Source organism: Solanum dulcamara, chromosome 12 (assembly GCF_947179165.1).
Source record: "Solanum dulcamara chromosome 12, daSolDulc1.2, whole genome shotgun sequence".
Lineage (NCBI taxonomy): Eukaryota > Viridiplantae > Streptophyta > Magnoliopsida > Solanales > Solanaceae > Solanum > Solanum dulcamara.
In genome coordinates, this window is record NC_077248.1 from 19,129,080 (window position 1) to 19,144,817 (window position 15,738).

At 34.7% G+C, this 15,738-nt stretch overlaps 1 protein-coding gene across 1 annotated transcript; it reads left to right on the forward strand.

The window, feature by feature from the left end:
• The first annotated feature begins 1,118 nt into the window (after positions 1-1,118).
• Positions 1,119-2,146, forward strand: LOC129876939 (uncharacterized). Its single transcript, XM_055952416.1, has 2 exons — positions 1,119-1,489; positions 1,788-2,146. The coding sequence occupies exons 1-2, from the start codon at positions 1,204-1,206 to the stop codon at positions 1,940-1,942; spliced, it is 441 nt and encodes a 146-aa protein (XP_055808391.1). The 5' UTR covers positions 1,119-1,203; the 3' UTR covers positions 1,943-2,146.
• The last annotated feature ends 13,592 nt before the right edge of the window (positions 2,147-15,738 follow it).

Sequence of the window (15,738 nt, forward strand, 5' to 3'; positions counted from 1 at the left end):
TTTGCCCTTTTTAGTCATATCGTACGAAGTAGGTCCAAGGAGTTATGCAGCAACAACAATAGCAGCGGGGGTGAAATGATACTAAAGCTGAATATAAGAAAGGATAAACTACTGATGCGGTACTTTTTTTTTGTCCATGGTGGAAAAGGTACTCAATGTAACATTTAGTACAATATAATTAAAGCATGAAAATGTAAAATAGAAAATCTTAAATGATAGAAATATCAAGTAATTCAATGTTAATTATATTCCAGGAAGCACATATGTTGATGGGATGGTGCTTGGCTCTTCCCATTTATTAGATAGTAAATATTTTAGTTTGTGAAAAAATAAAGTAAAAGATTTTTATTTTTTTACCAAAAAAAAAAAAAAAGAAAAATTATCTACTTAGAAATATTTTAGAATCAGGAGCGGCTCAAGCATATTAATGGCCTAAAGCGAAAATCGAATGGATGCTTTAAACTTTAAAAAATAAATTAATATATTTTTCTTACGGAGTTTTTTCTTCTACCTCTTTGGGATGCAAAATTGTTGATTTTTTTATGACTGATTCTTTTAATAATTCTTTTTCAAGTGATAATATATATTTTTATAAATAGTCTCAATATTTTTTTTTAAAAAAATCCATAACCTATTATTGCTAAAAAAAAATTGGGGCCTCTCCAATTTGGGGCCTAAGACGCTTGCCTTTTTTGTAACTCTATCGAGCCACCCTTGTTTAGAATCTAGCATTAAACTATTTACATCTTGATATTAATAAATAATTTTGTATACGTATGTTACACTATAAATAACAAGTATGAAAAAAATAATCTATATGTGTCTTATTAAAGTTTGGCTTTATGTCACTAACTTTATTGCCTTTAAGCATTGAAATTCATTGTTGAGACGAAGTATTTAACAATTGGGTGGCCTGATTAACCATAACAAAAGGCTTCCCTTTGACGAGTTCAGTGGTTCAGTAAAAGAAGCCTCCATTTACGTTCCACCACACACATTCCTAAACCAAACCACAAGTAAATAAGTTGGGATTTTCCCTTGTTCTTTGCTGCTTCTTAGTCCCTAAGCATCTTGTTACTAGCACGCTTTGAGATCTTGAGTTAAATATATTCCTTTTACCTCTCACTTATAAATCATCAACACTAACGATAACAACAACAACAAAAGCTGTGTTTTATTTTGAATAGCCAACGACGTACGACAATGATGATTCAACCATTATTTGGGCTTGTATTTCTTGAAGTGGTGGTGACATTGACCCTCATATTCAGAACCCCTTTAAGAAAACCGGTTTTAATGGCATTGGATAAATCGAAGCAAGGGAGGGGACCTGTTATAGTAAAGAGTGCTGGAGGAACGTTATTCGTTGTTTTAGTCTCCATCTTGTTCAATGTCACTCTGATGCAGAACCGTGCAACAGATTCTGGCACCGTCAATCCAACTGATCAAGTTCTCTTGGCTAATCACCTTCTTGAAGCCTCACTCTTGGGTGAATCTTGTCTTGCAACTTTTTCCATCTTTCCTTTTCTAATTTTTTCGTAACGTTATGTTTGGAAGAAAAAAGATCTCTATATAGGTTAATCTGGATAAATATTTAATCATGTTAGGTGTTCTTTTAGTCTAATATTGGATCTCTAAGAGTCTTTTCATAGAAAATATAGAAAAATTCTAATACTTTTAAAGTATAAGATTAAATTGAGATGAATTAAAATAGAGATCCTGATGATTCTATCTTAGGTATATGACATAAAAAATAATGTCGTTCTTTTTTGTGTGTACAAATGCAGGGTTTACATTGTTTCTTGCTTTGGTCATAGATAGACTTCACTATTACATAAAAGAGCTTCGTCTGCTAAGGAAGACTTTGGAGGGAGAAAAGAAAACAAATCAGAGCCGCGAGGTGGAAAATGCCGCATCAAAAAGTCCAAGCCAAAGTACATAATATTATGGAGCCGATATTCTCTGTTTGTTTGATTGTTTAGCTTATCCTTAATTCCTATGTGCTATTCTTTTAATCTAATTATCTCCTAAATGTCTGATTGTAGTTTGTATGATTTGTTTATTGCAAGAATATACCGTTATGTAACTTCCACTCTTGTTATAGAATTGTCAAGATATAGAAACGGAAACGGACCATAAATTTCAGAAAAAAGCTCAAATTAAGACGTTGTTCGTTTGTTTGAAAGTTTTCAATTAGTCTGTAAGAAACTCTTACTTTTGTGCAAACTCTCTTTATTTGAAACTCAAACCAAGACGACGCCGTTTTCTTTCTACTTTTTTGAAGATTCACTCCATTTTTCATGAACAACTAAAATAGAATTAGTAAACATTATAATAGATGCCAACCTGATGAAGAAATACAAAAACCTAAGAACAAAATAAGACTAGAGTGACAAAGTAAACTACACATCAGAATCACCACTTTTGCCGAACATGCTATTTTCTTGCCCCTTTGCTCAAGTCCACGGTTGTTGAGAAACTCGATTGTATATTGAAGATATTTGTTATTAGAGTTCAAAGATAGCTTGGAGCAAATATCTGATGCTCCTTGACAAACAAGCATTCTAGGATTAAACAAGGGAACTTTGACTATTTACTTGCATCAAACAATCCAACATTTTAACGTCCGTCCATAAGAGATAGAAGAGACTTGAAAAAAAGCCTTTTTTTGTACTAGTACCAATTTGAATGTCTTGGATATATGTTAGGTGCCGTCTAGATACCAACCAGGGCGTTAGGTCTTTTAGTCAAAGAATTCAAAAAAAAAATGTGATTAATTAATTACTTCAAAAGAAGATGCAATAGCATTGCAAGATTTCCTTCAAAGACAGTATTCAGGCTTAGCTTAATAATTAACCCCTTGTTCTTTTATCTTTCATGGAAGAGCAAAGAGATGTTACCTGGATTGGTTCTTATAGAACAGTACTATCCATCAGAGGCAAACCTAGGATTTAAAGACTCTTGGGCACCATTACATATTCCCTGCATAACTTTCTTTGTACGTGAACCAAACAACCCGGGCCCCTGGTATATTCAACACAGGTATGCGCAGATAATTTAGATGAATTACCTTTGTCATAGAAAAATTAACAGATTGTTACATTTTACAATGTGATTGAACAAAGAACTTGGGCTAAATGTTGCATTCTAACATTTTTTTAATCTCGTTGCTAGAATTCATGGCTCTGCCACAGGATGTGTGGACCTTGAATTTATGCTCAATAGCCTACTCAAGGCATTGTAGACAGGATGTGTGTAAGTACTTTGTTGCATTGGTTCTGATAATTTGATCATATAATCTGAACCAATGCAACATGTCCACCAAACGTACCGCGAAGTGCCTCAGGGTTATAGGCAGAGAAAATTGAAAGTAAAAGGAGAGCAATTTGATTAAGGTCTAAGAACTTGAGAGCTTACAACAGATTAAAGGGCCAATAAGTTCACATCCATTGAATGTCGAAATTTTCTAAGGATGTCCTTTCTGTTTAATCAAATTATCCTCAATTCCTTTAAGCATTGAAAGGATAACATGTCCATCTTGGCCATATCACATCCAGATTCTTCCATGAGGGCACAAGCAACGTGCAAAGCTTCATCAAGCTCTAGATTATAGTAAAACAATCCATCTTTTATCACCACTATATCGGAACAAATGTTGCAATCTATCTCTGCCATCTCTTGTTTCAACGGGAATGAAAAGAATAGCTCGTAAGAGACATTATCCGCTTAGGTCAAGGTCTTGGGAGCTGCAGCACAATGACGGTTAAAAGTTATTTTTTTAAGCCATCCAAACGGGCTCTAACTCGTTGAGGCTCTTGAGGTGCAACTTGTGTTTTTAGAACTTTGATGTGCTGAAAGTTATTTTTATAAATAAGCAGTTGAGTATTTGAATAAAAATGCTTAAATAAGAAAAATGATGTGAATTTTAAGGTTAAAAGAATAAAAAGGGTAGTTTGAGAATTTAGTTAAAATATAAAGAATATAAAAGTAATTTCTATGGTCAAAGAAAATAACTTTAAGCAATTAGAAAAAATAATTAGGAATCCTAATTTTTCATTTTTGACTTACTTTAAGAACTTTATGGCCTAAAGTTAGCATTAGGAAAACACGGTCAAAAGTTAAAAAGGGGATCCAAACGGGCTCTTAATTTCTTTGAGAGCATGTCGATGAGTGAAATGAGTGACATCTCCACACGATTGACCAGGCGATGCAGTAGGGCATTTAGTTAGAGCCAGAGTTTGCATCCGGTTTTGAAGTTTACCAATGAAATCATTCTCTGTTGCATATTCAGTTACAACAGCACAATCAAAGTGACATAGATAATCATGATCGTGGTTGTAAAACATCCAGCATCCCGAAGTGGGAACTTCTTTCATACAAATATATCAAAAGAGAGGAGCAGCCTCACTGGTTATTGGAAAGGAAAGATTGAAATTGCACGAATTGCAAGAATAGTATGATTGGAACAGAGAAAGTTCAGAATCATCAAAACCACAAGCCGAGCAATGAAACTGTTCTTTGTTTTTGGCCAACTGAAAGTGCCTTAGAATAAGAGAGTGGTCATAACCGGGATGAAAATCGTGGCGAACACACCTCATGAACGTAATAATCACAATGCTTTTCGCAGGCATAAGTAAAACCAGAGATGATGATATTGCAAAAGCTGCATTTGACTCCTTCACTGACTCGAAGGAACAATCGCCGCAATAGATGACGATGGCTGAAGTGATTTAAGAAAGGATCACGAGGAAGATGATCTGATACATTATCCAAAGAAACTTGTAGTAAGTGACGTAGCACCAATGACCGCCCGCCTCTGCGGACGTTGGGCGTAGTTTCCTTGTCAACGAAATCATTCATTTTCTGCTATGTTTTTTCTGGTAAATTCTCAATTTTAATGCAGCTTGTTGATAGGGACATTCTGTATACGTGTGTGTATATATACAGACACTCCCTCTTTTATTTTATTTTGAGAAGATCAATAGTCCTAATCCATGAATTCTTGACAAGTTCCTTGTGATATCATGACTAAATGCATTTAACCTTGTACATATAGGAATGTGCACTGATTTATCCACTAACGAATCCCAATGACATACTTTGATTAATGTATGCTAATTAAAGCACACGCCTAATATATAGATATCATTCCATACACATTTAGGGGTCGATTCGTAGCACATAAAAAATAGGCGATTCATGCATTAATTTTCGTATAACTTATATGACGTTAGGCAAATAGATAGAAAATAAGTTATTTATGTATAAAATTAATACGACATTTGCTTGATAATTTAGAAACCCACATAATTAATGCGGTAGATAGATATGAAATATTTTATTCATGTATAAAATTAGTACGTTTGATTGATAATTTAGAAAGCCGCATAATTAATGCACTTATAAATTATAAGGGTATCTATCTATGTATTATTTTATGCACGATAAAAGATGAAATAACTAATACATATATAACTAATTCATGCATAACTAATAAATGCATAAAATAATACACCAAGAAGAAGAAGAAGAGAGAGCGTTGTCTTCTTTGGCAAAGAGAGAGGACCCTTTTAACAAGAGGAGATTTTCTTTGAACGGTTACTTTCACGGCGTGAAAGATTAGCCCTTTTAAAATCACTAGGCAACTTTCCATCTCTAATTAGGATAGTTAACATAATAATTATATAATTTATTAAACCAAATAAATAGCCACGTGGCCATATCTTACATTTTCCACTTGACACACTTTCTTAAAGGTTTAGTAAATATTTCATTCATCATGTGCTCAATATGTTAAATCCAACATCATTTGCTGTTATTAATAAATCAACTAATATGAGTCATGGTGGTCATACATCATATCTAGATATAATTTATTAATTCTATATACTACAATATTAATCTATTACCTAACATAACTTTTAAATACATAATGGTCCAATCATAATGCTTAATATAACTTTACCTACACCAAAATATGTTATTGTAATACCCCGAATGTTGGAAAGTCAAAATGAAAGAAAAATTTACAAAAAATAATATGGTGCAGACTTTTATGAGTCAACCTACAACCCGTAAGAAGACCTGCGAGTAGTAGGAAGCCACTCATGGGGAGCCTGGACACTTGGAAAACTTTGAAAGTTTGTGGATTGGCCTACGAGGACCATCTATGAACTGTAGAATGTCCTACGATTTGTAGGAGGGGTTCGTAGGAAGGCTCCTAAGACATGCCAGATTTCAGTTGTTCAAGATGAGTTTTATGAAAGGGTCCTACGGACTGTATGGAGTAGGTTTAAGGACTTGAATTTTTGGGATTTAATGTTGTATAGGACGACTGGGTTGTACGACCCGTCGAGCTTCCTACGACCTGTAGGCCAGGATCATAAAGTAGAGGTAAAATTTCAGTGGCTTTTATTTTGGTACAGGACTCCTACGAGCTGTTCTTCGACTCGTAGGATTTTCCACGACACGTAGGACAAGAGTCTTAGGATTGACATGCAATTTCAGTAGCGTTTGATTTTGGGACAAAGGTTTTATGGATGCTTTGGACGACTTGTGGAAAGTCTTACGAACCATAGGTCCCGTCCTTAGGACACTCCGACAGTTTTCAAGTCAGGGTTATTTTGGACAATTTTTCTTCTTTTAACTCCTAAACTATGTCGTTTTGGACTATTTTGGACATCCTATAACTATCCAAACTCTTCAAACCTTTTTTTGGAAAATATATGTCAAGGCCACAAGTTTATATGAAGAAGAACACTAAGATGAAAGTTTGATAATATGAACAATGAACACATGATTGTAGGGTTGAAACATGTGCAAAATAGTTTTCTAAAAATAATATTTGCTCCCTCTCCTCCACGAGATTACTATAGAATTGTATGCAAATAGTTTTAGTGGATATGACAAGCCTATGAATTTCTACACTAAGCAAATAGTGAAGAAATCCTATTGAAAAGCAAAAAACTTGAAGACTTGATCTTTTGGAGAAGAAAATATTTTCTTGGAGAATGTTGTAAAGAAAATGTTTTATGTAAAAAAAATCGTGAATCTGCAGTAGTTGGATTTAAGTAGAATTGATGGTAACCAAAGAATGAAAAGACAAACTCTTTCATTTATTAGACACCAACTAAAGAATGAAAAAGTACACTCTTTCATTTAAAAGACACCAACTAAAGAATGAAAAGATACACTCTTTCATTTAAGAAAATTTATATTAATAATTTAATTTTAACAAAATTTCAACAATCCCCCACTTGTTTAAATATAAATTAGGACACAAAGATCAAGTTATGTTCATGCATAGAGTAATGTATCTTTCAATTTAAACATTATCTTAGTATAATGTCTCAAGATAAAATCAAAATCTCATGTAGCATTATAGCTTTGAACATGTTACTTCTTGTGATAACATCGGTGATATTACATACATAAATATTTTATTTCTGCTTTCCCCTCAAAAACACACATAGCACTTTTATGGCCATGTGCTATCCAAAATTCATGAACATTTATGAAAGTAACTCCAATTCTCAATGGAAGTGGCACCACTTGTATGTTCATATAGGTGAAGTTCTTTCAGTGTCTTTGTCATATTTGAGACACTTGTTCCTAGAATTGAACCTCATTAAGAGTGCTAGAATTTAACCCTCTAATCTATGAAAACCAGTACTAGTATATCTCTTAAGTTAGTACTGAAACATCCACATATCAATAACTTGTTGTTACCCTTTGAACCCATCACTATTCATTTTATAGTGCTAGGTAGGGTTTCCATTATTGGTGGACCTAATTAAGGAGTTTTAACATAATCAAATTTGAATTTTTATTCAACAACTTCCTTTTAAGAAGTTTAGTAAATAGATTAGACAAATTCTTTTGACTACACCAATGTGATAGAAGTTATTCCATCTTGAATTAAATTTCTCACATAATTATAATGTTATGCATTTTGACTTCTCATAGTTGTATAATATTTATATACTTTAGTAAGAGAGGCTTGATTATCATAAAATTGAGCTCATATTGCAAAAAATCAATGAATTCACTTTAAAACATAGAATCCCTCAACTAGTCAACTCCTTTTCTTGCTTCTACTAATGCAAGTCTATTTCTTGATTTCAAGAAATTGTACCTCCTCTAAAGATAAACATCCATCATGTGGTGAGTTTATTTTTTCTCACATATTCAATATCCAATTAATATCGATATATCCTTATAAAATAGTATGAAACTTAGAGTTTCTCAAATTTCTTGTTCTCTAAGAAAAACCAAGAACTCAACTATTGGCCCTTTCAATAGTGCTTGTTTACACAAGTCAAGTCATAATTCTTTCATCATAATTAGTTAACTTGATCTAGGATCAAATAGGATATTGTTCTCTTTGTTAAAGCGACTAATTTACTTAGCACTTTCCAATCTAATGAGATTTACTCGTTAAAGTACCCCCACTATTTTATTTAATCTTGATACCCAACATAGTTTCAATTTCTCCAAAATCATACATTAAAATGTGAAAATTAAAAGCCTTCTCGTTTCTATTATGATTTTGAATTATTTTCTTACGATCTACATATCGACAAACTATCACACAATATCACAATATTCATTAAGAATTGTAAATTGAAGGCATACTAACTATCTCAAATAGTAAGTATCATTCATTCTCACCATCTTAAAATGATAAAAATAATTTTCAAGTATTGATATGATCTTTATAATTTGTTATACCCCGACAAATTATCAAAACATCCCTAGGGGATAGCGTGCTCACATAAAGTATCAGCCTTAATATTTTTGGCTAATCCGAGGCCAAAATATCGATCAGGGGAGAAAATCATGTGGGAAAATGGTCTTTTTTAAATTTTAGGCCAATTGGATCAAAAGATAATTTTTTAGGGCAAAATTTCAATTCCAAAGGAGTGCGCGACCAGTCCGCATCGCTGACTTGCTCCTGCATAGTGCATTTTTCCTGAAATCTAGTCAGAAACTTTTTTCACATAAATAAGTCATAAAACACATACGTCGAATGTGATTTATGTGTTAAGGAGCATTTCGATCTTTTTCCTATCCATTCTATACTTAATCCATGACGTATTGAGGTCGGTTTCGATCCCATACTAGTCTTAAGCATATTTATTCTATCATTTACGCTAAATAAACTTGAGAACTAGGGCTAAGTAGAAAAGAGAAGGCTAGGGTTCAAAGGATTCAAGTCAAATCTTCACAGTTTGATTGTCCAACCTTTGTTCCAAATATGAAAGGCTAAATTAAAGCATGAACACTTGTTCTTCCATGTTCCCCATGTTTGTAATAGGTTGATTTGTGAATCAATTAAGTCCCCCTAATTGTGTTTCTTCAGAATTTCCTTAAATTTAACATATTTTACATAATATTACGTAATTGATGTTTTCTACAAACTTATTTCTTGAAAAAATAATTTAAACTACTTATTTCATAAACCCTAATATTATTTTGACTAATTTATTGGATGTATATGCCTAAGAATTGAGTCTAGAGCCTCAAACTTGTGAATGGATGATTGTTATTAGGATGTGAGCATGATGATAGTCTTGACGAAACTTGATAGTCGTTTGTAACTTCATAATTGAGCCCAAATGAATGGTCTCAACGGAATGTATTCATAAATGATTATCCAAACTATGCTTAAATAAATAATTGGGAATGATTGGATAATTGATTGATTGAAAGGATTGATTGGATAAAACTGATGAACTGATAAGAGTCCATATGAGACATATTGATTGGTTTGATTGAGATTGATTGTCTTATGAGCATTGAGTCTTAGTTGGATTATCGAGCACCGAATTAGGTAAGAATAAGTAACAGCTCGAACTCAATAGCTATGTAGCCAAACGTAGGAGAGGATAGAACCATTAAGTCAGATATTTCCCTATTTTATTGTCCCGGCATGATAAAATTTTATTGATTGTTGGATCCGTAATTGGTTGACTCGTTCTTTACCCTGGAAAGGTATTGAATGGGTGTGGCAAAAATGTCATCTTGTTATGCTATCACTGTCTCATAAGTGATGGTTGACGGATAAGAGAAGCTCCTAGATAAGTCTTGATAGTACTCTAATGATTAGATTGGATTGTATATGTTTGGTCTTTGCCTAAACCTTATTCTTAATTTGCACTAATGACATCCTGATTGAGTTTCTCATCTTTCTTCTTTGAGATGTCTGAACTGATATTATTCTACTTTGATATATATTTCATTTTGCCATATTACATATTTATGTATTCCACACACGAAAGTCCATTTTGACCTGCATCATGAATTATTTCATGATGTAGAGACAAGTTCTAGAGATCATCAACAAACGCATTGTTGAGGATCTGTTCAGTTTTAGCTGATTGATGAGTCTTCCCCTGCATTCGGAGGATACCACTTCTATTATTCTTTCTTTGAGTTTAGTCTTTTTCATTTTGAATTAAGGTAGCCATAAATATGTCATTGACACCATTTGGATAGTAGAGATAGAGACTTCATAGACTAGATAAAGATGGATTGATTGAGTATTTCTATTCCTTAAATTGTTCTTATCAGATTATTCTCATTACATAGATTGGAGTTTTATTTGTTGGCCTATGGCCTTTTCTTTCTTGAGTTTGATTGTTGATTGGATTTTCCCACCTATTTATTTCTTTATTTTAAGTCTTCCACTGATTGAATGAATGAACGGATATGTGAGCAGGCCAAGCGATTCGCTTGGGAGCCAGTAATAATTTCTGAAGGTCGACCACGTCTAGGGTACCCTCACGGGGTGTGACATAATTAAAGTACCTCATATCATCTTACAATTTGAAAATTAACTTTACATATAATATATATGTGTAAGATCCCGTAAGTCAGAAGGTTGGAACCAAGGATAAAAATTCTCAAATCTTGAACTGGACCCATGTTCACGACTGTCTCTATGAGTCGTTAAAGTTTACACAACCCATAGAAATGAGTTATGTATGGAGTTGTTATGGTTAGTTGGGACCAACCTTAAAGGGAGGTCCAACGACTCACTATTACGATTCGTTCTCCAGTAGACGACCCGTAGAAAGTTTTCGTAGGATGACTTCTAAGGCCTCATTCAAGGAATTCCTCAGGGCCAAGTATGCAACTGTAGGATGGGTCGTAGAAGCTATGATGGGTCATAAGAACCACCCATCACCAAACTTCAGAGACTTGCATTTATGCAGTTTTTAGGACCTGTAGGACGGACGAAGTTGATGATTCATGATGAAGATTACAGGTCGTAGAAATTACCCGTTTGCAAACTTCAGAGACTCGAATTTTAGGCCCTTTTCTCAGACATGTAGGACGAGTTATCAAGACGACTTGTCATTGTTTGGATGACTCATAGGAATGGTCTCATAGGTCATAAGTCTGAGTTTAATGAGAGGTAATTCTATCTTTTTCAAAGATCGATTCAATGAACCTAGACACTTTTATGGACAAATTCAAAGTCTATAAATATTCAATTTATCAAATTCCCCTCCTATTCAATTCATTCTCTCAAAATTCCTAAGGCAAGAATAAAGTCTCTAAAGGTTTTCTCCTTCAAGCTAAAGCTAGGGTTTCCAGATTTCTTCAATGTTTCTCTTCAATCCTTAGTGGATTTAAGCAAGGTATGTGGGGATTGATTCATAGTCACTTTTCACCCATGAAGTCTCAAAGATTTCTCAAGTTTTCATTCAATTTATAATTGGTTATGAACCCTAGGTTTTATGAATTGCATTGGGGTAATTTGATTTTATTTTTAAATGTTATCAATGATCTTTATATGCATGTTCTCATATGAATTGCATGATTTAAAGTTGAAATATAGATGTACATGCATAAAGCTGTATTTTCAAGCTATGATTATGAAGTTAAGATAATTCAGCTAGAGATTTTCTTTAGATTTCAAAGAATTTGGTGAGTCCTCATTCTACCGAGGACAAGACTTTTATTAATGTTACTATTGTTTACACTTTCTTCTATTGTTAGGGTGAGCTAGGAGCTTGTCCTGAGCCCCCATCAAAGACTAGACTAGAGACATGTTTAGACGATATTCATTGGTGTAGTCCGGATTGGATATTTATAGAGTTGATTTTTCTTAGTCCCATTCCCCACTTAATGATTATTTCTTCTTATATTTATATGTTCTTTACCTTATGTATGGTATGTATGCTAAGATGACTTATGGTTGGCGTTCCTCACATCCCAATCACCGTATTATGACTAGACCCTAGGTCGGATCGTGAAAAATTTGGCATCAGAGCACAAGGTTTAAAAGAGTCCTAGGAAATCTAACATGCCGCATTAAGTGGATTCTTATTCATTGATGCGAAGTATACCACATCCATGAATAGGAGGCTGCGAAATGTCTTAGGAAACATCTCACTTCTTTCATGATCTATGTCGTTCGGTAGAGTGGTTAAGTGTTTTTCCTCTAACGCTTTTTCTTTGTAATTTTCAGAATATGCATCTATGAAGATACCCTGTTAGAAGGAACATGGTTGAAGAGGAGAAAGAAGCTCTGAATGACCCTATGAATGATCAAGTTTCCAATCCCGAGTTTCAAGTGACCTTTCAAGAGCTTCTCAAGCTATTATGGCTCAAGTAAATTGTGAGGTGGTTTCTCCCGTGAATCCAAATGCTAATACGGTGACAACAAGAGTTCGATATTTCATAAGGATGAATCCTCCGGAGTTTTGGGGTTCTAAAGTTGATGAGGATCCCCAAGAGTTTGTCGATAACATCCATAAGATTGTTGAGATCATGGGAATTAGCCCGATTGAAAGGGAGGAGTTGGCTACGTACCAATTAAGGGGTTTTTCTCAAATTTGGTTTGATCAATGGAAAAGTGAGAGGCCTAGAGAGGCAGAGACCGTGACTTGGGATGAGTTCAAAGGGGTGTTCTTTGATCGCTTCTTCCCATTAGAGTTGAGGGAGGCCAAAGTGTAAAAGTTTATCAACCTTAAGCAAGGTGGTATGAGTGTGAGGGAGTATTCCCTTAAGTTTTCTCAATTGTCAAAATATGCTCCATTCATGGTTACCGACTCAAAAGCTCGTATGAGCAAGTTCATATCAGGTGTGTCGGATATGGTTGCAATGAAATGCAAAATAGTGATGTTGATTTGAGAGATGGATATATCTAGACTCATGAACTATGTGGAGCAAATAGAAAGTGAGAAGCTAAAGGTGAAAAATAGGGAGTCTAAGAGGCTAAGGACTGGTGATGGTGATAGTGAATTCTCTCATGCTAAGTCCAAAAATGGTGGATGTCCTCATTTTCATCAAAAGTACTCCAACCAAGGGTTTTCTAATGCTACTACTCCAAGGTTTGACAAAAATAGGGTGCTCAACCCTAAATCTCAAGGAGGTGCTTCAATAGGCTAAGTTGCTCCCGCATACAAAAAGTGTGGTAGGAACCACAAGGGTGAATGTCTAGCCGAGTTAAATATGTGCCACTGCTGTAGTATGTCGGAACATCATGTTAAGAAATGCAAGGTCAAAGATGGTCGTCCTCAAGGCAAAGTTGCTCAAGGTGGCCAAGGGCAATCAAAGGGTGGTCAACGCAATAATAGGTTCTACGCCCTTTATGGTAGGCAAGAGGTAGAGGAGAAGCCTGATGTTTTTACAGGTATATTATGGGTGTTTCACTATGATGTTTATGCCTTGCTTGATCCGGGTACAAATTTGTCATTTGTTTCCCCTTATGTGGACATGAGATTTGATGTTAGTACCGAGATATTGTTAGAGCCTTTCTACGTTTATACTCTCATAGGTGAGTCGGTTATGGCTAAAAGATTCTATAAAAGTTATCCAATTACGGTGTTCTATAAAGTTACTTTATGTGATCTATTTGAGCTTGAGATGACCGATTTTGATGTTATCCTTGGGATTTATTGGCTATATACATGTTATGCTTTTATTGATTGTAGAACCCAAGTGGTTAAGTTTCAATTTTTGAATAAGTCGGTGCTATAATGGAAGGGTAGTAATTTCATATTTAAAGGTCAATTCATGTCGTGCTTTAAAGCTCGGAAGATGATTTTCAAGGGTTGTATTTATCATCTTGTGAGGTTTAGGGATGAGAATTCCAAAGCCCCTATCCTAGAGTTGGTCCCTATTGTAAATGAATTTTCAGATGTGTTTCCCGATGATTTACCCGATGTTCCTCCCTAAAGGGAGATTGATTTTGGTATAGACCATCTTCTGGATACTCAACCTATTTCTGTCCCTTCTTACCGGATAGCTCCGATGGAGTTAAAAGAGTTGAAGGATTAATTGAAGGACTTGTTAGACAAGAGGATCATTAGGCCAAGTATTTCTCCATGGGATGCTCCCGTATTGTTTGTTAGAAAGAAGGATAGTTCACTATGTATGTGCATTGATTATCAGCAATTGAATAAGGTAACCATCAAGAATAAATATTCAATTCAGACAATAGATGACTTGTTTGATCAATTGCAAGGGGCAAGTTACTTCTCCAAGATAGACCTTTGTTTTGATTATCACCAATTAATGGTGAGGGAGTGTGACATTCCCCAAAAAGCATTTCGAATAAGGTATGGCCATTATCAGTTTCTAGTCATGTCGTTTGGTTTGACCAATGCTTCCACGGCTTTCATGGACTTAATAAATAGGGTGTTCAAGAAATACCTAGATATATTAGTGGTTTTATTCATCGATGATATTTTGGTTTACTCTCCGAATGAGGAGGAGCATGCAAGTCACTTGAGGATTGTGTTGCAAACTCTAAGAGACAAGCAACTATTTGCAAAGTTCAACAAATGTGAGTTTTGGTTAAGAGAGGTGGCCTTCCTTGGTCACATTGTGTCCGGTTAAGAGATTATGATTGATCCTAAAATAACCGAAGTAGTTAAGAATTGGCCTATACCATTATCTGCTTCGGATATTAGGAGTTTCTTGGGCCTAGCTGGATACTATAGGATATTTTTGGAAGGGTTTTCATCGATATCGTCACTTTTGACCAAGTTGACTCAAAAAAAGGTGAAGTTTCAATAGTTGGAAGCATGTGAAAAGAGTTTCCAAGAATTGAAGTATTGTCTCACTATCGCTCCTATCTTGACCTTGCTGGAAGGTTCCGATTGTTTTGTGGTGTATTTTGATGCCTCAAGGGTTGGTCTTGGTTGTGAATTGATGCAACATGGTAAGGTAATAGCCTATGCTTCTGGGCAACTTAAGGTGAATGAACAAAACTATCCAACCCATGATATTAAACTAGGGCGGTTGTGTTTGCCTTGAAGAGTTAGAGACACTATCTTTATGGTGTCCATGTGGATGTGTTCACCGATCATAAGAGTTTACAATATGTGTTTAAGCAAAAATATTTGAACCTTCGGCAAAGGAGATGGCTTGAATTGTTGAAGGATTATGATATGAGTGTGTTGTATCATCGGGGCAAAGCTAATATGGTTGCCGATGCACTAAGTAGATTATCCATGAGTAGTGTGGCACATGATGAAGAAGATAAGAGATAATTAATTAAAGATGTTCATAGGTTGGTAGGTTTAGGTGTGTGTTTGGTTGATTCCAATGATGGAGATGTTCTTGTTGATAATGGTTTATAATCATCTCTTGTAGCGGATGTAAAGTCCAAGCAAGACCAAGATCCAATGTTTGTTGAGTTAAAGAAGTTGATTTTCGAAAAATCCATTGAGGTTTTCTCCCAAGGGGGAGATGGTGTGCTATGTTACCAAGGCTATTTGT

Bases quoted from the DNA above. Each gene is read 5' to 3' on its own strand.
- LOC129876939 (XM_055952416.1), top strand. From the start codon at position 1,204: ATGATGATTCAACCATTATTTGGGCTTGTATTTCTTGAAGTGGTGGTG. The intron at 1,490-1,787 runs GTGAATCTTGTC...GTACAAATGCAG, and splicing joins TCTTGAAGCCTCACTCTTGG to GGTTTACATTGTTTCTTGCT.